Below are 26,046 nucleotides of genomic sequence, written 5' to 3'. Positions count from 1 at the left end.
GGAAGGGGGCGGACCGCGGCCCGCCGGCATGGCGCACAAGCAGATCTACTACTCGGACAAGTACGACGACGAGGAGTTCGAGTACCGGTGAGGCGGGGGAGAGGGGCCCGGTAATGGCTCCGGGGGTGAAGTCCCGGTAACGGCTCCCTGGTGGGTGGGGGAGGGTCAGTAACGGTTCCCTGGTAGGGCGGGAAGGGGGTTGTCCTGGTAACGGATCCGCGGGGGGGGGGGGGGGGGGGCGGGGCGGGGTGTCCCGGTAACGTTTGCCTGGTAAGGGGGGGGGGGGGGGGTCCCAGTAACGGTTCCCCGGGGGGGCTGGGACAGTAACGGTTCCCCGGTGGGGCGGGAAGGGGGTTGCCCTGGTAACGGATCCGCGGGGGGGGGGTGGGGGTGGGGGTGTGGAGTGTCCCGGTAACGGTTCCCTGGGGGGGCGGGGTGTCCCGGTAACGGATCCCCGGGGGGGGAAGGGGCATCCCGGTAACGGCTCCCTGATAAGGGGGGGTCCCGGTAATGGCTCCCCGGGGGGGGTGGGGAGGGGGTTGCCCTGGTAATGGCTCCCCGGGGGGGCGGGGTGTCCCGGTAACATCTGCGTGGTAAGGGGGGGGGAATCCCCGGTAACCGTTCCCGGGGGGGGGTCCCGGTAACGGTTCCCGGGAGGGGGTCCCCCACTCACGGCTCCCCGGTGTGGGGGAGGCCGTTAACGGGTCGCTGGGGGTAGGGGACAGGAGGGGAGTTACCGGTGAAGGGGGCGGGGGTGCCCCATAACGGCTCCATACCGGGGAGGGTGGGGGGGGTCCCGTTACCAGCTCCGTCCCGGGAGGGGGGGGGGGTGTCCCCGGTACCGAGCTGAGCGGCGCGGGGGGGCGCAGGCACGTCATGCTGCCCAAGGACATCGCCAAGCTGGTCCCCAAGACCCATCTGCTGTCGGAGTCGGAGTGGCGAAACCTGGGGGTGCAGCAGAGCCAGGGCTGGGTCCATTACATGATCCACGAACCAGGTGAGCCCCGGGCGGGGGGCGGCGGCGCCCGGGGGGCCCGGCTGACACCGCCCCCCCCCCCCCCCCCAGAGCCCCACATCCTGCTCTTCCGCCGCCCGCTGCCCAAGAAACCGGAGAAGTGAAGCAGCCACCGAAATCCCCGCTTCGTCCGAGCTGAGCCAGCACCTTCCTCCTCCTCCTCGGTGTTACCGGACTGGGGGGGGGTGTTCACCCCCGTGCCGCGTCGGGGGGGGCCCGGTGCCACCCGGGACCCCCGGCGCCGCACCCCAAAGCTTCAATAAATGGATGTTTGGGAGCTCCCGTCTGCTGCCGTGCTGGGGGGCGGGGGGGGGCACACACGGGCTGAGAGGCTCCCGGTGCCTCGGAGCGTCCCGCCTGGGCGGTGGGGCGCCCTCCCGGTAACCGGGGAGAGGAGGGTTTCCCCCTTCTCCCGGTAACCAGGGAGGGGAGGGCTTCCCGCTCCTCCTGGTGCTCGGCGGGGGGCTCCCGGTGCTTTGGGACACCGGGAAGATACGGGGGGGGGGGGTGCTCCGGTGCCGGGCGGGGCTGCCGGTGCCCCGGGGAGCGCACGTCGGGCGGACCCACGGCCACAGCGGGGGGGGGGGGGGGAGCGGGCGACCCCGCCCTCCGCCATGGTTCCGTCCCCGCGTGTTCCCGCCTCCCGGCCAATCCGCGCTGGCAGCGTCCGGTGACGGGCGTGTCCCCCGGCCAATGAGAGCGCGGGGGCGGTGTGGCGGCCTGCGCCGGCGGCCGGGTCCATGTGGGGGGCGCTGCGGGGGGCGCGGCGGGCGCGCGGGGTCCTGGGCGCCGCCGCCTCCCGCCCCATGGCGGCCTCCGGCCCCGCGGCGGCCCGGGGCTCCCCCGCCACCGCCGGCATCATCGTTATCGGCGACGAGATCCTCAAGGTGCGGCCGGGGCCGGGGCCTGGGGCCTGGGGCGAGGCGGGGGCGAACCGGGGCCTGCTCCCGGGCCTGCTCCCGGGCCGCGGCCTAGCGGGCCCGAGGCGCCCCGCCGTCACGGGTGTCTCCGTCCCGTCCCCCCGCAGGGCCACACGCAGGACACCAACTCCTTCTTCATGTGCCGGCGGCTGCGCGCCCTGGGCGTGAAGGTGGCCCGGATCTCGGTGGTCCCCGACGAGGTGGACGCCATCGCCGGCGAGGTGGCCGCCTTCGCCGCCCGCTTCACCTACGTGCTGACCTCGGGGGGCATCGGCCCCACGCACGACGACGTCACCTTCGAGGCCGTGGCCAGGGCCTTCGGGGAGAGGGTCGCCCCCCACCCCGAGCTGGTGGCCCTGGTGCACAAGTTCTTCGGCAAGACGGACGCGCAGTGCCCCGAGATGAAGCTGGCTCGCGTCCCCGAGTCCTCCCGCCTCAACTACGGCACGGACGGGCGCACGGGCGGCGCTTTCAAGTACCCGCTGGTCAGCGTACGCAACGTCTACATCTTCCCCGGCATCCCGGCGCTGATGGAGCGCGCCCTGGACGGCCTCGCTCACCTCTTCCGCAGCGAACGGACCCGCTTCCACTCCCGCGCCATCTACGTGGCGGCCGACGAGCTCCTCATCGCGCCCGTGCTGGACCAGGCCGACGCCGCCTTCCAGGGTCGCGTCAGCTTGGGTTCTTACCCAGACTGGGCCAACAACTACTACCGCGTGAAGCTGACGTTGGACTCGGAGTCGGAGCAGGACCTGGAGGAAGCGTATCGCTTCTTGACGGAGAAGCTGCCGCCGGGCATTGTCGTGCCGTTGGTGACGGACTGCGTCTCGCCGGCAGCTGCGGAGGTTTACGGCCTGGCTGAGTCAGGTACAGGGAAGCGGTGCTGCAGCACGGCTCGGTGCCTCCGCGCTGTTCTGGTGCGCTGGGGGGCTTGAGGGGTGCTGGTGCCACAGCTGCAATGGGCTTCGTCCCACACAGGTGGGAGTGGGACCCGTAAACCCAGTTAGAACCGGCTGGCACCGGTCCCCGAGAGCTCAGCACGCGTTAGGGGGAGCGGTGCCGCGGTTCCCCCGCGCAGGCAGGATCCCTGTCCCATCCGTGGCGCAGACCTGCGGGTTGCGCAAGCTCTTGGCTCCAGGTTGCGGTGCCGGTGGTGGCTCCGCCGTGCGTCTGGAGACAAGACGTGCCCAGAGGGCGAGGTGCCGCAGGCCCTGGGGCAGCGCCGAGGCAGCGTAGCCCCGGGCGGGCGCCGACCGTCCCCTCCCCGGCAGGCTCAGCCCTGGGGGAGAAGGTGGCAGCAGCACTGCGGACCATCGAGGAGGCTTTGGACCGGTACAGCCTGGCCCAGCTCTGCGTGGGCTTCAACGGCGGCAAGGACTGCACGGCCCTGCTGCACCTCGTCCACGCCGCCGTGGAGAGGTACCCGGCCGCGGGGCTCTGCCGACCCGGCCTGGGGCAGGGGTGAGGGGGTCCCGCGGGCGCCGGCCGGGGCTCCAGGGCTCTCCCCTGCCCCGCTCCGGGGGAAAAAGCGGATTCCTGGGGCGCAGCTCATGAGGACTGGGCAGCTGCCCTGCCTCCGGTCGCCGTCTGCCGGAGCCCAGCTGCGACGGGTCTCTCCCCAGGCGGTACCCGGCGAGGCAGGAGAAGCTGCAGGTGCTCTACATCCGCATCGTGTCCCCCTTCCCCGAAATGGAGCAGTTCATCCAGGCGACCGTCCAGAGGTACGGAGCAGAGAGGAGTGGGCTGCCAGGCAGGGGGATGAGCAGCGTTTCCCGCAGCCCCGCAGGCAGCTGCCCGTCCTTGCCTGCACAGGTACAAGGTCCAGCTCTGCACGGTGGAGGGCTCCATCCGGGAGGCCCTGGCCCGCCTGAAGGAGCAGCAGCCGCAGCTGGAGGCCGTCCTGATGGGGACGCGGCGGACGGACCCCTACTCGCGCACCCTGACGCCCACCTGCGTGACGGACCCCGACTGGCCCCGCTACATGCGGGTGAACCCTTTGCTGGTACGTGGCCTGCGCCGGCGCCGGGGCTGTGCCAGCTCGGCAGGGGAGCGAGCCTGGCAGGTTAAAGTGACGCGGCTGGAAGCCGGCGTGAATCCACCTCCATCCCGGAGGACTTCCCTCCCAATTCCCCCTCTCCCCAGAGCATCTCCTGCCCCATTGCGTGGCCGTGGGTGCCCCTTGCTGCCAGGTGCTGTCAGGCAGGGCTCGTTCCTGCCCGCCGGGGGCTTCTCCTGCGTTTGGGGAGGCGCTGGGAGGGACTGGGGTGCTCTGGGGCCCCGGGGACCAGCTGGCTCTCCCGTGTGCTCTTGCGGGGGGCCGGCTGGCTCCCCCGGGGGCGAGGGGGCAACCCACCTGCCTCTGCGGCAATCTCTGCCCGATTCCGCTTGCAGGACTGGACCTACCGGGACATCTGGGAGTTTCTGCGCAAGCTCTTTGTCCCCTACTGCGTCCTCTACGACAAGGGGTGAGCGACCAGTGCTGCCCTCCCTGCTGGGCACGGCCGATGCCCCCGGCCGCAGCCTTGCAGCCGCCTTCTCCCTCCGCAGCTACACCTCTCTGGGGAGCATGGCCAACACGCTGAAGAACCCGGCGCTGCGCTACACCGATCCCCGGGGCCGGGAGAGCTACCGGCCCGCCTACGAGCTGGAAAACGAGGAAGATGAGCGCACCTCTCGCCAGTGAAGGCCTGCGGGCTGCGATAGGGGAGGTTCTGGGACGCTGCCGGCGGTCGGCTCCCCTGCAGACATCCCTGGCGCTGCCGGGGATGACACTGAATAAATCTGCTGCCTGCCAGCACTGAATAAACCTGCTGCACTCAGCTTGTGGTCTGCATCGTGCTCGCGCTTGGCCCTGCCGGTCCCTTCGGGGCCCGTGGGGCTCTGGCGGGAGCGGGACGGGGGTGAGGCCAGCTCTGCCCGAACAAAAGGGTCCGCGGGCAGTGCCCCCTCCCCGCGCCCGCTATTGTGGAGGCTTTTGAAGCGCGGAGAATGGAGCAGGTTCCAGTGCTTGGCGGGGACCCGCGCGTCAGCCTCACCGCGTCAGACCCCGCTGATCCCTCGTCGGCCATGCGACTCCTCTGGACCGCGGCGGCCCGGCTGCCGAACCCTCCCAGGCGAGCGGCGCGGGCCGCGGCACTGCCGGCATCCGCCGGGGCCTCCCTGGGGCTGCGCCTGGGCTCCTGGCTGCTGCGGCTGCTGCGGGAGTGCGTCTACCTCCTGCTCTGCAGCTGGTGCATCCGCGAGCTGCTGGACTAGGGACCGGCTTCCCCCCGACGCCGCGGGACCCCCGGCAGCCCCTGCCTGCCCCTGCGCCGTGGGTGAGTGCCCTGCCCTCGGCTGCCTGCTCGGCACCGTGCCTGGGGGGTGGCAGGGTGACGGGGGCCCGGCTGTGGCGCCTGGGGGGTGACGGGGGCCTGGCCGTGGTGCCTGGGGGGTGACAGGGGCCCCGCCGTGGTGCCTGGGGGGTGACAGGGGCCCAGCTGTGGTGCCTGGGGGGTGACGGGGGCCCAGCTGTGGTGCCTGGGGGGTGACGGGAGCCTGGCCGTGGTGCCTGGGGGGTGACGGGGGCCCAACAGTGGTGCTCCTGAGAGTGACAAGGGCCCCGCCATTGTGACTGGGGGGTGACGGGGGCCCCACCATGGTGACTGGGGGGTGACAAGGGCCCCACAGAGGTGCTTGGGGGGTGACGGGGGCCCCGCTGTGGTGCCTGGGGGGTGACAGGGTGACGGGGGCCCGGCTGTGGTGCCTGGGGGGTGACGGGGGCCCCGCTGTGGTGCCTGGGGGGTGACGGGGGCTCCGCTGTGGTGCCTGGGGGGTGACAGGGTGACGGGGGCCCCGCTGTGGTGCCTGGGGGGTGGCGGGGGCCCCGCTGTGGTGCCTGGGGGGTGACAGGGGCCTGGCTGTGGTGCCTGGGGGGTGACAGGAGCCTGGCCATGGTGCCTGGGGGGTGACGGGCCCAGCCGCGGTGCTCCTGGGGGGTGACGGGGTGCAGCCGTGGTGCTGATAAGGGGGTCCTCACCCCCTGTGCCTCTCTGCCTTCCCCAGGGCTGCTCGTCACCCCGTGCTGATGGACCCCCAGTGCCGGGACCCCGCTCCAGCCTGCGTCCCCACCCCCCCGGTCGCAGAGACCCCAATAAACCTGCGCAGCGCCTGACCGCCTGGCCGTGTTTGGGGAGGGCTCTGGGGACGCTTCACCCCCAAAAACCTCCCAACCCTCGCCTGGGTAGGACCCAGGCACCCCAGCCTGCACCGTCACCTCCGCCTGCGGCCGAGGGGCCCCGGGCCCCCTGGGGCCAAGGGCAGGAGCGGGGGGCCGTGGCTCTGCCGGCCCCGCCGCCGCCTTTATCCCCGCACGTCACTCAGCCCCTTGTTTAAAGAGCGTCTCCGCTTGTCCCCGCTCCAGGCCGTTTCCTGCCCCGGCCCCGCGCACCCGGCCGGCACCGGCGCTGCCAACAGCCGGCGGGAAGCGGCCGAAGCAAAATGTCCCCAAAGGGCCTGGCTAGACTGCGGCAAAGGTCACGGCCGGCGGGACGCGAGGGGCACCGGGGCCCTGCCGCGGGGCTGGCTGGGGGTCCCCCAGCAGGCTGAGCCCGCCGTGCCCCGGCGCTGCCTGCGCCGGTTCGGTGCCGGTGCCTGGCTCCGGTGCAGAGGCTGCCCGCGGCCCTGTCCCCGGCGCAGGGGAAGCTCCGCGCGCCCCGGCCTTGGCGGCAGCGCCTGGCGCCAGCGCAGCCTCCCTTATCTCGGCGGGAAGTCGGGAGCAGGAAGCGCGGCCCGACGCGGGATAAGGGTCCCGTTTACATTAGCCGCTTTGTTGTGGAGCAGGCTCCCACCCTCGCCCGGCGCCTGCGGGGGGGCCCTGGCCGCAGGGAGGGCTGGGGGGCGGCAGGGACCCCCGCCTGGGGTGCCACGGGGGGCTCGGGCACCTTGCACCCGCTGCGTGGGCGCAGGCAGGGTTGGGGGCTGCCGGGACGGCGCGCTGCTGCTGCACCCCACCGCTCCCCGTTGCCCAGGTCGGCTCCCGCAGCCGGACCCTGCCCTGTGGCACTGGTGCCATCCGGGCTCCCGGCTGCGGCCGGCGCGGCGCTGGGCATCGCTGCCCACCGGAGCCCACGCGTCTGGCGCCTGCCGCGTCCTGGCCTCGGCGTCGGCTCGGCCCTGGGGCTGGCCGGGATGGGGCGAATCAATGAATTCCCCAAACGGGGAGATCCGGGGGAGGGGAGAGTCCGTCCCGGCACAGGAAAAAGTCCTGGCGGCAGCGCGCCGCAGGCAGAGCGGTGCCGGCCGCCCCGAGAGCGCGGCCCCATGCGCAGCCCCGGCTCCTCGCACCCAGCTCCGCCACCCGCCGTGAGTGAGACCCCCCCCTTCCCCAGGGACCCCTCGCCCAGCCCCGCGCCGGGAGGGTGGCAGGGGGGCGGGTGGGTGCTGCAGGCAGGGGCGCGCAGACCCCTGCCCTCGCCGTCCCGGCACGGGCAGGTTCCCCTGCGCAGGGGGTTGGGTTTGGGGTCACGTCCCGACGTGACCCCGGGGACACCGGTCCCCCTGGGAGCAGCGCTGTGTCCTCACGTACGCCGACGCGGGGGACAAGGACGCGGGGTGGCCTTGCCGGGGCCCCGGCGGGGAAGGGGAGCGCGGCTCTGCCAGGGCAGGAGGATGCACCGGGTCCCCGACAGGGACCCCTGCGGTCACAGCACCCTCCCGGCGCGGGGGGTGACGCCTGTCCCCATCCCGCAGGTCGTCCCCGCCGCCGCCCCATGTTCCGCTCACGCCGCGCCGGGCTGGTGAGGCGGCTGTGGCGGCAGCGCTGCGTGGCGGCCGGCCCCGAGGAGGGCCCCGGTGCCCTCAAACCGGCGGCGCACGCCCTCTTCAAGAAGCTGAAGGACGAGGAACTGGAGCTGCTGGTGCAGGCGGTGGAGAGCCGGGGTGCCTGGGAGTCCGGCTGCGTCTGGGCGCCGCGGGGGGAACCGCGGGGGGCCAAGCAGGCGCTGCCCCCCCAGGTCCTGCTCTGCCGTCTCTACCGCTGGCCCGACCTCCGCCAGCCCCACGAGCTCAAGCACCTCTGCTACTGCGCCGGGGGCCGGGGGGGCTGCGGGGACGCGGCCGTGCTCTGCTGCAACCCCCATCACTTCAGCCGCCTGGCTGTGCCCGGTGAGTGCCGGCGGCTCCACCGGAGCCCCCCCCTTGCCCACCCACCCTCCGACCCCTGGTCTCCAGGGCCGGCTCGGGGCTCAGGGGGGCTCCGGGGGGGCGGGATGTGCATCCCAGCCCCTCACCCCCTTCTCTCCCCCCCAGAGACCCCGCCGCCCCCCTACTCGAAGGCGCCCTGTGGTCCCTCCTGGCCGGACGAGCCCCAGCACCCCGGCACCCAGCTCCTGGAGTTCAGCTACAACGGCGGGGACTGGCGAGGTAAGAGGGTGCCACCGGGTCGGGGGGGGTCAGAGGGTCCCACCGGGTCGGGGGGGTCAGAGGGTCCCACCGGGTCGGGGGGGTCAGGCAGGGCTGGCCCCACCACCCGCAGCCCCGATCCCCCAGGGAGCTCTGCCCTCACCCCGCTGCCGGTTGGGGTACGGCGGTGCTGGACGCAGAGCCCAAAAATTGGGGAGCAGAGCCGGCAGGAGGAAAGGCTGCGGTGCGGGGCGAGGGGTTCCTGCCGGGGGACCAGCCCGGGCTCGGCCCCCCCCCCTGCAGCTCCTGTTATTTTTGGCGGCGCCGGGCTCCCCGCCGGAGGAAGCGCTGCCCACGGGGACGCACACAATGTGCCTTGACGCACACGGCCGCGGCTCCAGCCTGGCTGCTGGCCACCGGGCCGCTGGCTGCCGGGGCCCCACCTTCCCCTCGCCCGGGGACCCCCCTCACCACAGTCCCCAGGGACGGTGGCCAGGGACGGCCCAGTCCTACGTGCCGGCACGCAGCGGCTCCAGTGACTCACGCCCCGCGCCAGAGCCTGTGCTGGGACATCCGCGGGGCGCCGCTTCTGTCCGTCTGTCCGCTCCGCCGGCCCCTGCGTCAACCGGGGGGCACGGACCCCCGCTGCGCCCTCCCCATCACCTCTCCCCTTGGCACCTCCGGCTGCGCGGCTCGGCCGTGCCCGCGCAGCGGCGGGTGGCTCTGCCCATCGGTGATGGCTCCGCTTTCCCCCACCAGACACCAGCCTCTCGTGGAGCACCGTTAAGGATGGCTACTGGTGCAAACTGGCTTACTGGGAGCATCGGACGCGCGTGGGCCGCCTCTACGCCGTGCACGAGGCGTCGGTGAACGTCTTCTGCGAGCTGCCGCGGGGCAGCGGGTTCTGCCTGGGCCAGCTGCCGGCCGCCCACCGCAGCCGCGCCGTCCGGCGAGCGCGCGGCAAGATCGGCCGGGGGCTGCTGCTGAGCCGGGAGCCGGGCGGCGTGTGGGCTTACAACCGCAGCGAGCACCCCATCTTCGTCAGCTCGCCCACCCTGGGGTCCCCCGGCGCCCGCGGGCTCACCGTCCTCAAGGTGCTGCCCGGTTACTCGGCGAAGGTGTTCGACTACGAGCGGGCGGGGGGCGCGGGGGGCTGGCGGCTCCCCGGGGAGGGTCCCTGCGACCCCCACAGCGTCCGCATCAGCTTTGCCAAGGGTTGGGGGCCCTGCTACTCCCGGCAGTTCATCACCTCCTGCCCGTGCTGGCTGGAGGTCCTGCTGAACCGGCCGCGCTGAGGGGGGCCAGGGAGCCCCCCGAGGGGGGGGGACGGGGACCCCGAGCCAGGGGGCCCTTTCGCTGCCCCCCACCCTTCCAGGACCCTCGCTGGGACCCTCTGCCCCGGCCCCATGGGGGTCCAGTGCCCCCCGTGCCTGGCTCACCGCCCTGCCAGCACCCACCGCCCTGCCGGCACCCGCCGCCCCCGGCCGCGGGTCTCTCGCTGACGCAGGGCACTATTTAATCTCTTTTTTATTTTAATGGTTAAATTTATTTTAATTTATCTTATTTTTGTAAAAAAAGAAAAGCAGGATGCGGGACTCCCCCCTGCTCGGTGGGCAGCCGGGTCCAGGCCCGGGGAGGGCGGCCGGGGCGGGGGGGCAGAGCCGGGCAGGGTGGGGGGGGGCGGGGGCCGCGGGAGGGAGGGGGTGGGGCAGAGCCCCAGGGCGGGGGAGGGGGCTGGGGGCCGTGGCAGGCGTGGAGGGACGCGGGGCGAGCTGGGGGCGAGGGGCAGGCGAGCACAGCTGGATGGGTGAGGGGCAGCTGAGCACAGCTGGATGGGTGAGGGGCAGCTGAGCACAGCTGGAGAGGGCTGGGGCGGGTTCTGGGGCAGGCGAGCACAGCTGGGGGCATGGGGCAGGCGAGCACAGCTGGATGGGTGTGGGGCAGGTGAGCACAGCTGGAGTGAGTGTGGGGCAGGCGAGCACAGCTGGATGGGTGTGGGGCAGGTGAGCACAGCTGGAGTGAGTGTGGGGCAGGTGAGCACAGCTGGATGGATGTGGGGCAGGTGAGCACAGCTGGATGGGTGTGGGGCAGGTGAGCACAGCTGGAGTGAGTGTGGGGCAGGTGAGCACAGCTGGATGGGTGTGGGGTAGGTGAGCACAGCTGGATGGATGTGGGGCAGCTGAGCACAGCTGGAGAGGGCTGGGGCAGGTTCTGGGGCAGGCGAGCACAGCTGGATGGGTGTGGGGCAGGTGAGCACAGCTGGATGGATGTGGGGCAGGTGAGCACAGCTGGAGAAGGCTGGGGCAGGCGAGCACAGCTGGATGGGTGTGGGGCAGGCGAGCACAGCTGGAGAAGGCTGGGGCAGGCGAGCACAGCTGGATGGGTGTGGGGCAGGTGAGCACAGCTGGATGGGTGTGGGGCAGGCGAGCACAGCTGGAGAAGGCTGGGGCAGGCGAGCACAGCTGGATGGGTGTGGGGCAGGTGAGCACAGCTGGATGGACATGGGGCAGGCAGCCCCCCTGGGTGGGTGTGGGGCAGGTGAGCACAGCTGGATGGACATGGGGCAGGCAGCACCCTGGGTGGGTGTGGGGCAGGTGAGCACAGCTGGATGGGTGAGGGGCAGGCAGCCCCCCTGGGTGGGGGCTGGCGGGGGCTGAGCTCGGGGCCGGGGCCCGGTCTCCCGAGGCGGGGGCCGGGGGGGCCGCTCCAGCTCCGGGGCAGCGCGGGGGCCCCCGCGGGCGAGCGCGGCTCCCGCGGTGCCCGTGCTGCCTCGGCTCTTCGTAACCCCAATAAACGGTGCCACCGGCACCAAAGCCCCCCCCCACGCCACCGTGTCCCCACGCGTGTCGGTACCGCGCCGGGCCGGCGAACCGGTCGCCCGCGGGTGCTCGGCTCCGGGGACCGGCAGTGCCCTCTGCAGGCGGCCGCGGCCGGGCCTCGGTGACCGCCCGGTCCTTCCTGCCACGCCGCCGGCCCGGCTGAGACGGGCCTGGCGGCTCCGCGGCCCCCGCCCGGTCCCCGCCCGGCCCCGCTCCCGCCGCGTCCCGGCGGGCAGGAGGTGAGTGCGGGCCGCGCCGTCGGGGCCGCCCCCGGGGGGAACGGGCGCTACCGGGAGCGTAGCGAGGGCTCCGGTACCGGCACCGACGGAGCGCGGCGGCCGGTGGGACGCCGGTTTGGGGGCGGCGGGAGCGGGAGCGGGGGCGGCGGAGGGGATTTTCTGCCGGTTCCCCCCCCTCCGCCACCGTGGGAGCCCCGAGCCCGGCGGGTCGGTGCCGGGCTGGGCGGGGGGGGGGCGGACAGACGGACATTGGGAGGTGATGCAGGTGCACGGACAGACGGGAAGGTGCGGGGGGGGGGGGGGGCAGGTGGACGGACAGACAGACGGACGGAAAGGAGAGAAGCGGAGTTGCGAGGCCGGGGAGGCAGCGGGCGGGATGGGCGGCAGGTGCCCGGTACCGGGACCCCGGGGGCGGGGGAAGGAACCGGGGGGGGAGCTGGAGCGGCGCCCCCGGCGCCGCCCGCCCGCCCCGGCTGACATAACGTCTGCGCGGGGCCGTGTTTGCCTTGGCAGCCCCGGGGCGGCGGCGGCGGCGGCGGCTCCGGCTCCTCACACTTTCCGCCAGCGCCGGGCAGCGGCCGGGCTCTGAGTCAGGAGCCGGGGGGGGCCGGGGTGAGGCGAGGTGAACGCCGGGCCCGGCCCCGCCGCCGTCGTTGCCTCCCGGGAACCGGCGGCGGCCAAACCGGTTGTGCGGGGTCCCCGCCCCGGCACCTGCGGAGGGGCCGCTCCGGGGGGGGCCGCCGCGCCCCGCCCCAGCGCCGCCGGGAACGGGGGGGCCCCGCCGCAGCCCCGGCCCCCGGCCTTCCCCGGGCCCGCTTCTCCCTCCCCCCCCGGCCCGGTCTCCCGGTGCCCGGTTCTCGGTGCCGAGTTCTCCATCTCCCCCTCCCCGGGTGCCCCGTTCTTCATCCCCCGCCCCGGTGCCCGGTTCTCGGTGCCCGGTTCTGCATCTCCCCCTCGGTGCCCGGTTCTTCATCCCCTGCCCCGGTGCCCGGTTCTGCATCTCCCCCCCCGGTGCACGGTTCTCGGTGCCCGGTCTCCCAGTGCCCGGTTCTCGGTGCCGAGTTCTTCATCTCCCCCCCTCCGGTGCCCGGTTCTCGGTGCCCGATTCTGCATCTCTCCCCCGGTGCCCGGTTCTCCATCTCCCCCGCCCCCCCCCATGCCCGGTACTCCACACCCCCCGCCAGTGCCCGGTTCTCGGTGCCCGGTTCTGCATCTCCCCCCCACGGTGCCCGGTTCTCCATCCCCCACCCCGGTGCCCGGTTCTCGGTGCCCCGTTCTGCATCTCCCCCCCTCGGTGCCCGGTTCTCGGTGCCCGGTTCTCCATCTCCCCCCCTCGGTGCCCGGTTCTCGGTGCCCGGTTCTCCATCTCCCCCCCGCTGCCCGGTTCTCGGTGCCCGGTTCCCCGCCCCCCCGGGGCGGAGCGGAGCGGGGCGGCCCGGCCCCGGGGCTCGGCGGCCGCAGCAGCGGGCGGGGCGCGCTCGGCGCCTGGCACCGGGCGAGGCGCCGGCGGGGCCGTACCGGGCTCCCCCCGCCGCCATCCCCGGGGCCGGGCCCAGCGCGGCCCCGTTAATCCCCGCCGTCCCGCGCCTCTGACTCAGCTCCCCCCCCCCCCCCAACCCCACCGCGCCCCGGTCCCGGGGCGGGGGGGCCCCCGCCCTCCCGTGGTGTGGAGGGGGGGCTGATGGGCGGCCCCCCCCACCAATAGGAGGCCGGACCGCCGGCGCGCTGCCCAATGAGCGGGGCGGGGGCGGGCGCTTCCTGGAGCCCCGGCGGCGGCGGCGGCGGCGGCGGTGGCGGGGGGGTGGGGGGGGGGCGGGCGGGGCGCGGCGGCGGCGGCGGCGGCGGCAGGTGAAGGCGGAGGCGGGGCCGGGAACCCCGGGACCGGTCCGTAGCCTTCAGGGCGGGGTTCTCAGGTGAGAGACGTGTGGGAACGGACGGACGGACGGACGGACTCACCGACGGGGGGGGGGGGGGGGGTGTCTGTACGAAGGTACCCGACCAACCGGTAAGCGGGACCGGTGCGGCGAGCGCTTTGCGGGATGCTACCGGGGACCGGCGGAGGGGTGGGCACGGTCGGGGCACCGGGCACCGACCGCTCCCGGCGCACGGTTCCCGTGCGCCGGGAGCGGTCGGTGCCCGGTGCCCCTCCGTACCGGACCCGGTGGCCACATCGCCCGTGGGGTGGGGTGCCGGTCACGCGTGGGTTATTCCCACAGCTTCCTCACAGCTCTACGGGAAAACCGGTGTCACTGGCAGATCCCCGCGGCCGCTGCCAAACCGGGGTCCGCTTGCGGTGGTGGGGTCCCCCGTGGGCTCAACCCCACGGGTGACGGGGTGCCGCCGGTGTCCCACCGCTCTTCCCGGTCCGGCGAGCAGCTCGGCCACGTCCCCGGGTGCGCGGGGTAGGGACGGCACCGGCGCGGCGGTGAGGCAGCTCGGGGAGCCCCCGGTTGCACCGGTACCGGTAGAACAGAGGGTGGGTGTCCCCACGTCCCGGCACGCTGCGCCGTACCGGTGACCTGCCAGGGCCTGGCACGCTGGCAGCGGGTGCCTCGCTGCTCGCCGCCACCGAGGGTCCGCAGAGGGGTGCCCACTGGGCCCGGTGGTTCGGTAGCACCCGCCGAGCGCCGGTGGACTCTGCCCCGCGCGCACCCAGCCCTGCCATACCTGTCCCCCCTGGCTGGCTGCCCCCAGCCGGCTGTTTGCCCGGGGCGGGGTGCGGTATTTACCCTCCCGCCGCGGCCCGCGCCGGAGGAGAGCCGCCGTCTTGGGCCGCGGCCGCCCTTGACCTGGGGCTGCTTTTGCCGGGTGCTTTTGCTGGGCGAGGGGACGCGGTGCCGGCTTTGGTGCAGGGTGAGTTTCGGCGTGCCTCTGTTTCCCCCGCCGCAGCCGGGCTGGCTGGGCTGTGGGCTCCCGGGGAGCGGGGTTGGGGTCCCCTGGCGCTGGCGGAGGCACGGGGTAGCCGCCGGTGACTCGAGGCCGCGGCGGCGATGCCGGTGCCGGGCGCGGAGGGAGGGGCTGCACTCAGGAACTTGAAGTGGGTGCGTGGAGAAGGGGAAGCTGTGGGGCAGGGGAGGGTGTGGGGCAGCGGGGCCGCGCTGGGGCTGGGGGTGCCCTCGGTGGGGACGGGGCCGCGGCGCGGTTGAAGCCCCCGGCGCGGGGAGGTGACTGGCGGGTGGGGGGGTGTCCGTGGTGGGACCCTCTGAAGCCACCCGCCTGGGCGCAGGCTGGCTGCCCCCCCCCCGCTTGCTGGCAGCACCGCGGTGCTGAGCCCGAGGCCGTGGCAGCGCGGCTCTGCCAGCTGGTGCCGTGCACCCTCGGTGCACACGTGGCACGAGCGCGACGGGCCTGAGCGCGGCGGGGGTGGGCGGCGGGGGGTGCGGGGCCAGCGCGGCCCCCGCCGCCCCGGCCCTCGAGGGGTGGCCGCTGCCCCGCGCGCGGAGCAGGAACTTCTCCTTCGGGGAGGGCGGCGGATGATGAAACCACGGAGAAATCTCTCCTGGCAGCGCGCGGGCTGCTGGCGGGAGCCCCCGGGAGCCCGCGCTCCCCCTGCGCCGCCACCGCCGCCTTTCCATGGTAACCCCACCGCGGGAGCCGGCGGGGTGCCGGCGGGGGAGGCCGCCCCGTCTGGGGGGTTGGCGCCCGCCTGGCTCCCCGCGGCAGCGCTGGCGTCCCCGACATGCCCCGGGAGCTGCGTGTCCACACCCCAGCGAGCCCCGGGGCGGCTGAAGGACCCGGCGAGGGGCCGGGCTGAGACCCGTCAAACTCGCTTCGTGCCAGGGAGGTGACGCTTGGGTGGCCGCGCAGGCAGCGGGGGAGGTGGCCGTGCCCGGTGCCGTGGCCGGTGACCTTCAGCGAGCCCGGTGCCTGGCCACGCTCCGTGTCCGGGGACGGGTGGCCGGTTTGCGTGCGCGCCGGTGCGGCGGGAGCCGCGGGGCCTGGGCACCCCGTGCCTTCAGAGCCGGTGGCGTGACTTGGTGGGGCTGTGGGCGGGCGGGGGGACCGAGCCGTGGCGAGGGAAAATGAAAGCAGGTGATGCGGAAGGAGAAGTAGGTCAGGCGAGCGCTGGCCTCTCCCGGCAGCCTCGGCTACGCTGCGTGCTCCGCTCTGCCCCGGCTGTCCCCGCCGTGTCCCCAGGCCCCATGGGCAGCGGCTGGAGGGGACGGTGAGTATGGGGTCCTGCTGCCGGGCGCTGGGTCCCAGGCAGGGTGGGTGCCGGACGCTGCCTGCCCTGGGTGCCGGCGGGCTGGGGAGCGCGGCCGGGCTGGCTGGCATGCGGTGGGTACGGCGGCGCCCCGGCAATTTTGCTTCGGTTCCCCTCCCATGTGAATCCCCAGGGACCCGGGGCTGGGGGCCGCGGTGAGGACGGGCAGGAGGATGCTCCGCTTCTGGCTCGCACCGGGGCTGAGGAGGGGAGGGGAAGGGGATTCCCGTCCTGCCGGGGCTGTGCCGAGCCAGCCGGCACGCTGGGGACATCCCAGTGGGGCTCAGGGCTGGCGACGGCTCAGGGACGGCCCTGCGTGCCGCAGCGGGGCTCCACGGCCAGCTGCCCCCAGCTCCGCTCCACCGGCCGTGGGGCCGGGGCTGTCGCCCTCCCCACGGCGCAGGGCTGGCCGGAGCCTCGCTCGCGGCGCTGCATGGGTCGGGGAGGCCGCGGCGGGCACGGCCCCGCTGGCAGCGCTACGTGGGCTCGGGGGGGATTAGAGCTGCCTGCCCCCTCCTTCCCTCCCCCGGGATCAGCCGTGGGCAGCGGGAAGCTGGCAGCAGGCAGCTGCCGTGGGGGCGGAAGCCGGGCTATTTTGGGGGGTGTGGAGGGGGGGCCGTGGGCTGGCACTGTCCTTGCCGGGTGACCCCACTGGGACCAGCACCGCCCCGCTGCCGGGATGGAGCATCAGGGCCTGTCCTGCACCAGCTCCGGCTGGCGGTGCTGAGCGCCTGGGGTGCTGTGAGGACAGGGACCCCACGGCGGGGAGGAGATGCCACCACCCCGGGGCCAGGCGTCACAGGGGGACCCGGGGGTCTGGCTGCCCTCCAAGGGGCTCCTGTGACTGTGTGCCGCGGGGCGAGCGGCACCGGAGCCGGCTCACCCTGGGGCCGGCAAACGGGACCAGCCGCGGGCAAGCCCGCCTGTCCCAGGCTGAGGGCTGGCACAGCCTCGTCCTGTTGCCACCGGCATCCCTGTGCCCGGGACCAGGCTGCTGGGGTGCCCGCGGGCAACCGAGTCTTGCTCCATCCCCGCAGGGTCCTGGGCAGGGCTGGGCCGTGCCAGGCGGGGTGCGGTGGGATGCCCGGCTCCACCGTGCCCCTCTCGGTGCTGGCAGGGGTGGCCTGGGCACCGGCCGGGCTTGGAGCCCCTCCGAGCGCTGCCGGCCCTGACCGCAGCCCTGGCCCCCCGGCCGCTGGGGGACCCATGGGTGGGTTTCACCCCGCGCCGGGGTGATCGAGCGTGGGGTTTGCTGGTGACCGTTTCCTTCCTGTTTCCCCCCTCCTCGAGCTCCATTTCGGCAACCCCTTCCTTCCTTCCTTCCTTCCCTCCTTCCCTCCCTCTGCCTGCTCCTGCCTGCGCGTGGCCCCGCGCCCCGGGTCACCCCGGCAGAGAGCAGCCGGGGACAGCCCGTGTCCGGCCTCGCGTGGCCTCTTCCCGGCGCTGGGGATGGCGGCGCTCGCAGCGGGGAGCCCAGGGGTGACCCGCAGAGGCCACAGGCCCTGAGCCGCATTTTGGCCACCCATGGGCGAGCAGGTGGCCGTGGGACCCCCTGTCCTGGCAGGTCGGGGTCCCCCGTGTCGGGACGTGGTGCGGGAGATGGGGATGCCCATGGCTGGGGTGCCCGTCCTGCCGTCGGGAGAGAGGCTGGTGCCGCGCAGGAGCCGGGATGCTGCCGGAGCCCGTCCCAGCTGCGTGCGGGATGGGGCCTTGTCCCATCACTGGTGACACTGGTCAGGGTGCCGCTGGCCAAGGCAAGGGCGGAGCGCGGAGGAGGATGGATGAAGGTCAGCCCATCCTCCCCAAAGGCCAGCACCTCCACGGCTTGGTCCCCGCCGGGTGGGCACCCTTGGTGCCCCCCAGCCGGGGTGAGCAGCAGTTTGCGGCCGGCGTGGGCAGTTGCGACACCCCCAGGGTGGGGGGGGACGGTGGTGACTCACCCCAGCGGGGCCTGGCCACCAGCGGGAACCCTGAGTCAGGGCTGCGTGCCCATGCCGTGCCCCTCCCTGCCCGCCTCGCCCACCTTATCTCCCGCCCTTAGCACCTGGCACACCTGGGCCAGGGGGGGCTGGCGCCGTTCCCCTCCTTTATGGGGAGCAAAGGGCAGGCGGAGGGTTGGCAGGCAGGTGCCGCGGCCCTCCCTCCCTGCTGGGGCCGCCGGCCGAGGGCCGTGCCCCCCGCCGTGCCCCGTGCCGGGGCGGCCGGCCAGCCCGGAGCATCGCGGCGGCATGGTGGGCAAGGCTGCCTGCAGCGCCGCTGTCTCCCGGCCGCGTGCTGCCTGCGCTCCGGACGTCGGGTTGACCCGTGACGGCACGGCCGGCTCCTGCGCGGCACTCGGGCCCCGGTGATGGGGGAGGCGGGATGCCATGCCAGGGCGTGCTGGCCCGCACAGGCGAGATGCCGGCGCGGTCGCTGCCCCTCTGCCCGCCTGCCGGCCCCGCTGCCCGCCCGTGTGGTCGGGCTCTTGCACAACCCGGCTCTTTCCGCGAACGTTGCTGGGGCCAGAGGCCCCCTCCCTGCCCGGCTGCGCGGCTGCGCTGGCACAGGGCTCTTCCCCTTTCTGCTCGGCCTCGTGCTGCCGGCGGCACCGGCACGGCTGCCCGGAGCCCGGTGGGACAGCCCCACCGCATCGCCCTAGCACGGCCCCGTCCGGGCTGGTGTGGGCGGCCGGGGCGGGTGCTGGGTGCCAGCGGTGGGGTGTGGGGAGCACTCCCCGGGCTGCTAATTAATTGCTGTTTAGCTGGGGATGCAGAGGGTGTAATTATGGGGGGGGGGGGATTGCGCGAACCAGCGGGGGGCCGGGGGGGCCGTGCCCTGCGGCTGCCCCTGCCCGGGGAGCGGAGGGGACCAGGCGACGCAGCCCGGCCGGGGCTGTCCCCGAGCCCCCTCCCTGGGTCAGCGCGTCCCGCGTCCCCCGTGGGGCTTCGGGGGCAGAGCGGGACGTGCATCTGCGGGGTTGGGGGGCGGCTTCGGGGCCGGCCGGGCAGGCCACGGCACGCTGCACCGAGCCCAGCCCTGCGGTGGCAGGCCCGCTCCCGCCAAGCGCAGGCGCCCTCCCGGCTCGGTCGGGGCCGGCCGCGGCCAGCGGCGAGCACCCAGCGCCCTGCCCCGGGGCGGCGGGAGGGCGAGGGCCCGTCCGACACCTCGGCGCAGGAGGCCGGGGCAGGCGGCGGGGAGACGATGCCGGTGTCAGGGAGGGGATGCCCGCGGCACGGGACGCCTGTCCTGCCGGTGCCGGGAATTTCCTCCCGCGGGAAGGGGCCGGGGGATGCCCCCTGCCCGGTTCCGGGTTGGCGCCCCGCGGCACGGCGCCGGCCGCGAAGGGTTAATGCCGTGTGTGTTCTGGGAAGCGGGGCTGGGAGGTGCGTGACCCGGGGTGTGGGCGTCGACTCCTTTTGAGGTGGGATCCTGCGCTCAAGTGCAGCGGGGAGCGGGGCCAAGTTCACACAGCACCCTGCCTTCCCCTCCCTGCCGCTCGCGGGCCGCCGACCCGGCTGCGGCACAGCGCCGAGCCACGCCGGGACGCGCACCAGGTGAGCCGCGCGCCCACCTCGCCGCCACCAGCCGTCGTGGCGGAGAAGGTGCCGGGGCGGCGGGGACCTGGCGTTGTACCACCGGGCGCGGGGAGGGACAGGCACGGCTGCTCTGGCACCGACCGGGAGGCTGCCGGGATGCTGGCGTCGCCCAAGCCCTGCACCGCCCTTGCTGCTGGTGGGATGGGATGGGACTGGAATGGAAGGGAAGGGACTGGCGGCGAGGTACGGGTCACCGCGGCCTGGCAGAGCGGAGCCTGCACCCTGCGGCAGCGATGCCGGGCAGCCGGACGCGCCTCTGCCTGGCCAGGGTGGCAGGGAAGGTTTTGGCAGCGGGAGGGGACCGTGATGCCAGCACGGGGCCGGTGGGTGAGGGGCCGGCACGGGGGCTCGGCTGGGCCGGCAGCTGCTCGTCCCCGCTGCAGGTGCCGGGGTTGGCACCGCGGACGCCATTGGTTCTGCAGCCGCTTGCTCCGCCGCGGCAGGGCTGCCTGTGCCCAGCCTCCAGCCCGGCTATCGTGCCAGGCTGGCACCGGGCCCCGGGAGCTGCGCCGGGCAGCGCCGGCTGGGTGCGGAGGCAGACCTGGGCCGCGGCGCTCGGAGCGCCTTCCCCGGTGCTGATGGCTGCCGTGCCTTGGCCACGGCGCACGGCCGTGCCCGCGAGGCGCTTGAGGTGCCTGGGGACCGGGAGCTCTCCGGCTGGCACTGCGGGCACGAGGAGCCGGACGGCAGCGGGGGGCCAGGGCGGTGCCGTGGGGCTCGCTCCCCGGCGCCGTGGGGCGGGGGGGGTCTGTTTATCCTCCTCTCTCTTCAAACCATTTCCTTTCCTCTCTGCTCGCTGTTTTCTTCTTCTTTCAAAGAGCGGGACCGCTTCCCTGCCCGCCTCCCCTCCAGCACCGGGACCCCCGGCACGCCTTTGGCACGTGCCTGCTTTAGGGCCACCAGCCCGGCCATTCCCCGGCCCACCGCCTTCCCCGCCGGGCGGGCAGGGGGGCTGCGCAGCCCCCCGCCCCGCAGCCATGCCACCCCGCTGCACCGCGCCGGGGGCCACCGCTGCTCCCCGCCAGCTTCGGGCAGGGTGATGGGTGGGGGGAGATGCACGGCCCGGACACCCGGCTCCCCTTCCCGGCTCCCGAAGGGCGAGGGGCCCCTGCGGGGCGAGGGGCCGGGGGCCGGGTCGGTGGCTGGCGCCGCGCTCCCCTTCCTGGGTGACTCATCCTCCCCAGTGCGGCTGTGAAGTCCCTCGACAGCGTTTGTGACTCTTGTGACCGAAAGCAGCGGCACTCGGTAGCAGCTCGGGGTGGGGGCCGCGCTCCCTGGGACCCCCGTTCCCCCTTCCCCATGGGGGAGCAGGCGGGGGGACCCCCCAGGCACCCCCTCCCACCCCACATCTCCCACCGTCCCCAAGCCGGGGCCGGTGCCCGGCACAGGCTGGCACCGTGCCCACGTGCATGGTGCCGTCCCGGCTTGGTGGCACGGGACGTAGCCGTTCCCCGCGCAGGGTGGGTGCTGCAGGGCCGGACCCCCACCCTGCTGCGTGCGGCCGGACCGGGGCGGCCGGACCCCCGGGGCGGGGGGGTGCTGGCAGGTGAACGGGGGCTGGCTGCGGTTGTGCCAGGCGGCACGGGCTGGTGGCGGGATGTCAGGGTGACCCGGGCAGGCATTGTTCCTGCTGCCACCTGCCCCGGTACGGGAACCGGCTCAGCGTGGGGAGCGACCCCCCCCTTTCCCCGGCCCCGTGCGGCTGCCGCAGCTGAAACAGGCCCGGCCGCAGGCATTGACGTAACCGAGAAAGCCCTGGCGCGGCGGGGGCACGGGCATCGCCGCCGGCCCCCTCCCCAACCCGTGCCCCCTGCGCCATCGTCTCCGGCGCCGGCCAGGGAAGGCCGGGGGGCCGGGGGCGGCTCCGGCACCCTCACACCTCATCCCCCCCCATTTCCTTATCGCCACTGCGATCTCCTCGATGGCAGCACCCGCTCAGCATGTGACTTCGCTCCAGCGGGGAGGATGCGCGGGGGGGCGGGGGGTGTCGGGGAAGAAGCCGTAACAGGCGGTTTGGTGCGATGGAAAATCCCCCTCCTGCCGCCGCCTCGCCCCCGCCCTGCTCCAGCCCTGCACCCTCGTCCGCAGGCATCCGGCCCCGCGGCCGCTCACGGGGGTCCCGGCTCCCTCGCCGGGCGGAGCCGTGCCTCCGCCGGTGAGCTCCACGGCACTGACAGCGCCGAGGCCGCTCCCGCCTGCACCGTGGCACGGCGAGGCCGGTGGCCGTGCCTGTTCCTCGGAGCACCCCGCCACCCGCCGGGGTACGGCTGGGGCCTCGGCTGCTGCACCGGGCCCGGGCACCCGCCGGTGCAGGAGCCCCGGCATGGGCACGTGCCAGCCCCGGCCCTGCAGGCAGGAAGAGCCCTGCGGGCGCCCCGTGCCCGGCGTCTCGCGGGGACCGGGGGCCAGGGGGGTCCATCCCGCTGCCATCGCGGTTTGGCCGGGGGAGGCAGCGATGGAGGATCCGGGTGGCACCGCTTGTGACCGCCCTGGGGGTCCGCAGGGCTCCGGGGTGCCCTCGGCGGGCACCACGTCCCTGTCGCCTGTCCCCGGCCGCCTGAGCCACGGCACGGGGCGCTCGCCTCCCCTAATCCTGCCCCCGCTGCTAATCCTGCCTAATCCAACCGGGGGCTGTCGCTGCCTGTTGGCTCCCGGGGCCCTGATGGCTTAATCGCCCCTAATCCGCTCGCCCCCGCCCCGGTGGGCAGCGGGGACCCCGGCCGGCGGCAGGACGGGCTCCTGGCAAGCACCGGGGGGTGGCCACGGGTTCTCGGCACTGGCGCCGGCATCACGGGCGGTCGGCACTGCCCGGCTCCCAGTTTCAGGGGCGGCTACCGCCTGCCCTGCCGGTCGGGCCTGCTCGGCAGCGGCTGGGGCGGCTCCGCAGCCGGTTGCTCCGGGGCCGTTCCCAGCCGCCTGCCGAGGCAGCCCCAGCTGGCGGCCGCCCAAGCGCAGGGAGCGGCCGGCGCGGGGATGGGCCCCTGCGCCAGGGGCCGCCGGCCGCGCCGCCCCTCCGCGGGCAAGAGGGGGCACGTCCCCCGCGCCCGCCGACGGCACAGCGTGGCTTGGCATGGGCCGGCACGGCGTGGCGGGGTTCAGTTCGGATGGGCCTGGAGCAGCTCAGCGCGGCCTGGTGCGGCTCGGCGATGTCCAGTGCGCCGTGCCACCATCCGCCGTGGCTTGGCTCGGCTCAGCGTGGCACGGCACGGCTCTGGCAGCACCATGAGCCTGGACATGGCGGTGCTGCGTGCCTGCCTCTGCCTTCTCCAGGGTGCAGGCAGCACTGCGGCCGCCGGACGGCCCTCCCACCCCGGTGTCACCCAGCGGCCCTGGTGCCACCCAGCAGCACCAGACAGCCGGCACAGCATTACCCATGCTTGGGCATGGGGTCGCAGGCCAGGTTGCAGCACCGGAGCTGCCGCTGCTGCCTGTACCCTGCCTGCGGGTCGGGAGGGCGGTGGGCTCCCTCTTTCCACAGCCTCCATCGCCTGCCCACGCCGGCTCCGTGGGGATGGACGGGTCCCCAGTGCGGCACCACGGCACCCTGGGTGCCAGTGCCGGCAGTGCCGGGTTTACGGCTGAGGCCAAGCCCTGCCAGCTGCAGCGTGGGAAAGGCCCGGCTCGCACAGGCAGGGCTTGGCTGGGCGAGGAGCGGCCCCGGGCTGGGGCAAAGGGGGAGGGAGGGGGCCGGGCCCCCACCGGGAGCGGGGGCAGAAACCGGCGGCGCGGGTGCTGATCCTAATCTGCGGTGGCAGGAAGCGTGGCCCCCGTTCCCAGCCCGGCTGGGCTCCGCGGGGCGGCCCCCGGCCCTCAGGGCCCTCTTCCCGGCACTCGCCCGCCCACCCGCGCCCGCCGCCGGCGAGGCCCGCGTTCCCAGGACGGGGCTGCCGGGAGCCGGCGGCTGCACCCGGCCGTGCCGGGGGGCCGGGGGGGGTGGGTGGGCTGGCGCAGGAAACGCCGCGCCTCGGCACCGTTCAAAGGCACCGCGCTGAGATTTCCCCCTTTGCTGTGGTGGCGCGGGGGGCGGCGCGGGCGGCCAGACGCTGGCGGCGGAGGAAGCGCGGGGGGCTGCGGCGGGGGGCCTGCTGCCCGCCAACCTCGCCGTGGGGTGTGGGGAGGGGGGTGAGGGCAGCCCCCGGGCCCCCAGCGTGCCCCGGTTCGGTGTCCCACCGAAACCCCGGTCCCGGGTGCCACCGCCGCCGAGCACCACGCGAGGTTTCCTCGCACCCCGGCTTCGTGGTAGAGCTGATGCTTCAGCCGTGGCGTTTCCTCCGAGCGCCGTCTTTTGGCCGGTTCCGGTGCCGGTCGGCAAGCGTCCCGTCCTTCCCGCAGGTGACGATGATGGCCAGCCCGGAGGACGACCTCATCGGCATCCCCTTCCCCGAGCACAGCAGCGAGCTGCTGAGCTGCCTGAATGAGCAGCGGCAGCTGGGGCTGCTCTGCGACGTCACCATCAAGACGCAGGGGCTGGAGTACCGCACCCACCGCGCCGTCCTGGCCGCCTCCAGCCGCTACTTCAAGAAGCTCTTTGCCGGGCCGGGGCCGGGGCAGGACGTCTGCGAGCTGGACTTCGTGGGGCCGGAGGCGCTGGGCGCGTTGTTGGAGTTCGCCTACACGGCCACGCTCACCATCAGCAGCGCCAACATGGGCGAGGTGCTGCGTGCCGCCCGGTTGCTGGAGATCCCCTGCGTGATCGCCGCCTGCGTGGAGATCCTGCAGGGCAACGGGATGGAGGCGCCCGGCCCCGATGACGGCGACTGCGAGCGCGCCCGCCGTTACCTGGAGGCTTTCGCCGCCTTCCCCGAGGGCGAGGCGCCCGCCCCGCCGCCCCCCCGCCCCGCCGCCCGCCGCAGCAAGAAGACCCGCAAGTTCCTGCAAGCCCGCGGCGCCCAGCTCAGCAACCACGCCGAGGAGCCGCCCGCCGAGGCCGAGGGCTGCGGCAGCCCCCCGCTGCCTCCCCGGCCGCCCTCACCCCCCCTGCCCGAGGGGCTGCCCCTGCCCTACGAGAGCTTAGAGCTGCCCGAGGAAGAGGAGCTGCCCCCGCACCCCTTCCCCTTCCCCTACCAGCCCTCCCTGTCCCCCGAGGAGGCCGCCTCCGACGAGGACGCCATTGACCCCGACCTGATGGCGTACCTGAGCTCGCTGCACCACGAGTCGCTGGCGCCCGGGCTGGATACGCCCGACAAGCTGGTGCGCAAACGCCGTTCGCAGATGCCCCAGGAGTGCCCCGTCTGCCACAAGGTCATCCACGGCGCCGGCAAACTGCCCCGCCACATGCGCACGCACACGGGCGAGAAGCCCTTCGCCTGCCAGGTCTGCGGGGTCCGCTTCACACGGTGAGTGCTGCCGGACAGACCCTCCCTGCCTGACGGCATCCCCCCCGGCACCCGCGCTGCCAGCCCTGCCGGCGCCTGGCTGCGTCCCCGCCGTGGTTCAGCGCAGGTCCGTGGGCTCTTCTGCACCCCATGGGTGCTGCCAGACCCACCCTCCCTGCCTGCCGCCCAGGCACCCGGCAGCGTCCCCCCGCCACGCCTCCCCTGCCGGCACCCGGCTGCGTCCCCGGCGCGGTGCAACACGGGGACCCATTTCCCACCCCTGCCGGTGCCGCAGCCGTCCCCATGCGCCCCGGCTGGGTGGCCACGACGTGGTCACAGCACCCGGACCCCCGCGCCCTGCAGAGCATCCCTGCCGCGGGGCTGCCCGCACCGTTCCCCTGCCTGCCGCGGCCAGGCGGCTGCCGGTAGCCGGCGGCCCCGTGCCAACATCTGCCTTCTCCCCGCAGGAACGACAAGCTGAAGATCCACATGCGCAAGCACACGGGCGAGCGGCCGTACTCCTGCCAGCACTGCAGCGCCCGCTTTCTGCACAGCTACGACCTGAAGAACCACATGCACCTGCACACGGGCGCCCGGCCCTACGAGTGCTACCTCTGCCACAAGGCCTTCGCCAAGGACGACCACCTCCAGCGGCACCTCAAGGGCCAGAACTGCCTGGAGGTGCGGACCCGCCGCCGCCGCCGCGACGAGCCGCCTCCGCCGCCCGCCGGACCCCCCGGCCTTGACCTCTCCAACGGGCGGTTGGAGGGGCTGCGCCTCTCCATCGCCCGCTATTGGGGTCCGGGACGGCCCGAGGAGGAGGAAGAGGAGCCGGAGGGCGAGGAAGGGCCCCAGCCGGACGACGCCGTGCCGGTGGAGACGGCGTAGGGCCGCCGCGACGGCGGGCGTCATGCCGTGCTGCGCCGTGCCAAGCCGTGCCGTGCCCGCCGGGGTTTCTGTTCCCGTTTTTCCCGTCACGGTTCGTTCCCAGTTATGCAAAGGGGGAAATTCCCCCCTGGCCGATTTGCACAATGGGGTGGGGGGGGGTCCCCACCGTGCCCGCACCCCCTCCCTGTCATACCCGGGCCCCCCCGCCGTGCCCGGGTGGCGGAGCCCCGGTTGCGGGGGGGTGGAAGCGGGACCGGGGTGCCCCCCCCCAACCCCCCCCCGTGGATGCCCCCCCCCCAGCGGGGCCGGGACCGGGTGGGGTCTCCCCCCCACCGGTAACCGGTTACCGGGGAGGGGGGGGCCGCCGCCCCGCGCTGTACATAGCTTGTGTCCCCCCCCCGTTCCCCATCCCGAGCAGCCCCTCCCCGGCGAGCCCCCCCTCGCCCCTGCACTCCCGGCTGCTTTCTCTTGGTTGCACTATTTCGGGTGAGCCCACCCGGGTGCGGGGCAGCCCCGGCCCCCACCCGACCCCCCCCACCCCAAACCCCCCCCCCCCGGCCCTGTGGGACCCTCCCGGGGGTGACCGGGCCCCAGCGGTCACCCCTCTGCCCTTTGCACATCCCCCCCCCCCCAGGGCGCAGCCCCCCGGGGGGAGCAGGGGCCTAGGCACTATTTGCCTAAAAATAAGAG

At 74.5% G+C, this 26,046-nt stretch overlaps 4 protein-coding genes across 8 annotated transcripts; all 4 read left to right on the top strand.

Moving 5' to 3' along the window:
* The first annotated feature begins 4 nt into the window (after window positions 1-4).
* CKS1B (CDC28 protein kinase regulatory subunit 1B) lies at window positions 5-1,205 on the top strand. 3 transcript variants are annotated; one of them, XM_082333241.1, is made up of 3 exons: window positions 5-87; window positions 870-997; window positions 1,067-1,205. In XM_082333241.1, exons 1-3 carry the CDS (start codon window positions 29-31, stop codon window positions 1,117-1,119), a joined length of 240 nt encoding a protein of 79 aa, XP_082189367.1. In that variant the 5' UTR covers window positions 5-28; the 3' UTR covers window positions 1,120-1,205. The 3 variants fall into 3 exon arrangements, with proteins under 3 accessions (XP_082189367.1, XP_082189368.1, XP_082189366.1); XM_082333242.1 differs by having other exon boundaries at window positions 1,105-1,201; XM_082333240.1 differs by having other exon boundaries at window positions 870-1,205.
* Window positions 1,206-1,755: 550 nt separating this feature from the next.
* On the top strand, window positions 1,756-4,754 carry FLAD1 (flavin adenine dinucleotide synthetase 1; the record flags this gene model as incomplete). The annotated part of the gene is made up of 7 exons (XM_082332812.1): window positions 1,756-1,902; window positions 2,043-2,802; window positions 3,207-3,354; window positions 3,558-3,656; window positions 3,748-3,937; window positions 4,327-4,400; window positions 4,483-4,754. 7 exons carry the CDS (start codon window positions 1,756-1,758, stop codon window positions 4,616-4,618), a joined length of 1,554 nt encoding a protein of 517 aa, XP_082188938.1. The 3' UTR covers window positions 4,619-4,754.
* Window positions 4,755-7,176: 2,422 nt separating this feature from the next.
* LOC309600772 (mothers against decapentaplegic homolog 6-like) lies at window positions 7,177-9,976 on the top strand. Of its 2 annotated transcripts, XM_082333358.1 has the most exons (4): window positions 7,177-7,278; window positions 7,666-8,079; window positions 8,224-8,337; window positions 9,076-9,976. In XM_082333358.1, the coding sequence occupies exons 2-4, from the start codon at window positions 7,686-7,688 to the stop codon at window positions 9,609-9,611; spliced, it is 1,044 nt and encodes a 347-aa protein (XP_082189484.1). In that variant the 5' UTR covers window positions 7,177-7,278; window positions 7,666-7,685; the 3' UTR covers window positions 9,612-9,976. The 2 variants fall into 2 exon arrangements, with proteins under 2 accessions (XP_082189484.1, XP_082189483.1); XM_082333357.1 differs by having other exon boundaries at window positions 7,666-8,337.
* A 3,230-nt stretch (window positions 9,977-13,206) lies between these two features.
* On the top strand, window positions 13,207-25,502 carry ZBTB7B (zinc finger and BTB domain containing 7B). Of its 2 annotated transcripts, none has more exons than XM_082332877.1 (3): window positions 13,207-13,287; window positions 23,486-24,489; window positions 24,936-25,502. In XM_082332877.1, the coding sequence occupies exons 2-3, from the start codon at window positions 23,492-23,494 to the stop codon at window positions 25,354-25,356; spliced, it is 1,419 nt and encodes a 472-aa protein (XP_082189003.1). In that variant the 5' UTR covers window positions 13,207-13,287; window positions 23,486-23,491; the 3' UTR covers window positions 25,357-25,502. The 2 variants fall into 2 exon arrangements, with proteins under 2 accessions (XP_082189003.1, XP_082189004.1); XM_082332878.1 differs by lacking the exon at window positions 13,207-13,287 and adding an exon at window positions 19,031-19,111.
* The last annotated feature ends 544 nt before the right edge of the window (window positions 25,503-26,046 follow it).

The sequence above is a fragment of the Platalea leucorodia genome, assembly GCF_965183815.1.
Source record: "Platalea leucorodia genome assembly, chromosome: 24".
NCBI lineage: Eukaryota > Metazoa > Chordata > Aves > Pelecaniformes > Threskiornithidae > Platalea > Platalea leucorodia.
This window is presented reverse-complemented; position numbering and strand designations above follow the sequence as displayed.

Excerpts from the sequence above, each read along its gene's own strand:
- CKS1B (XM_082333240.1), top strand. The coding sequence starts at position 29 with ATGGCGCACAAGCAGATCTACTACTCGGACAAGTACGACGACGAGGAG. Across the intron at positions 88-869 it reads GACGAGGAGTTCGAGTACCG|GCACGTCATGCTGCCCAAGG; the intron begins GTGAGGCGGGGG and ends GGGGGGGCGCAG.
- LOC309600772 (XM_082333357.1), top strand. The coding sequence starts at position 7,686 with ATGTTCCGCTCACGCCGCGCCGGGCTGGTGAGGCGGCTGTGGCGGCAG. Across the intron at positions 8,338-9,075 it reads CAACGGCGGGGACTGGCGAG|ACACCAGCCTCTCGTGGAGC; the intron begins GTAAGAGGGTGC and ends TTCCCCCACCAG.
- ZBTB7B (XM_082332877.1), top strand. The coding sequence starts at position 23,492 with ATGATGGCCAGCCCGGAGGACGACCTCATCGGCATCCCCTTCCCCGAG. Across the intron at positions 24,490-24,935 it reads TGCGGGGTCCGCTTCACACG|GAACGACAAGCTGAAGATCC; the intron begins GTGAGTGCTGCC and ends TTCTCCCCGCAG.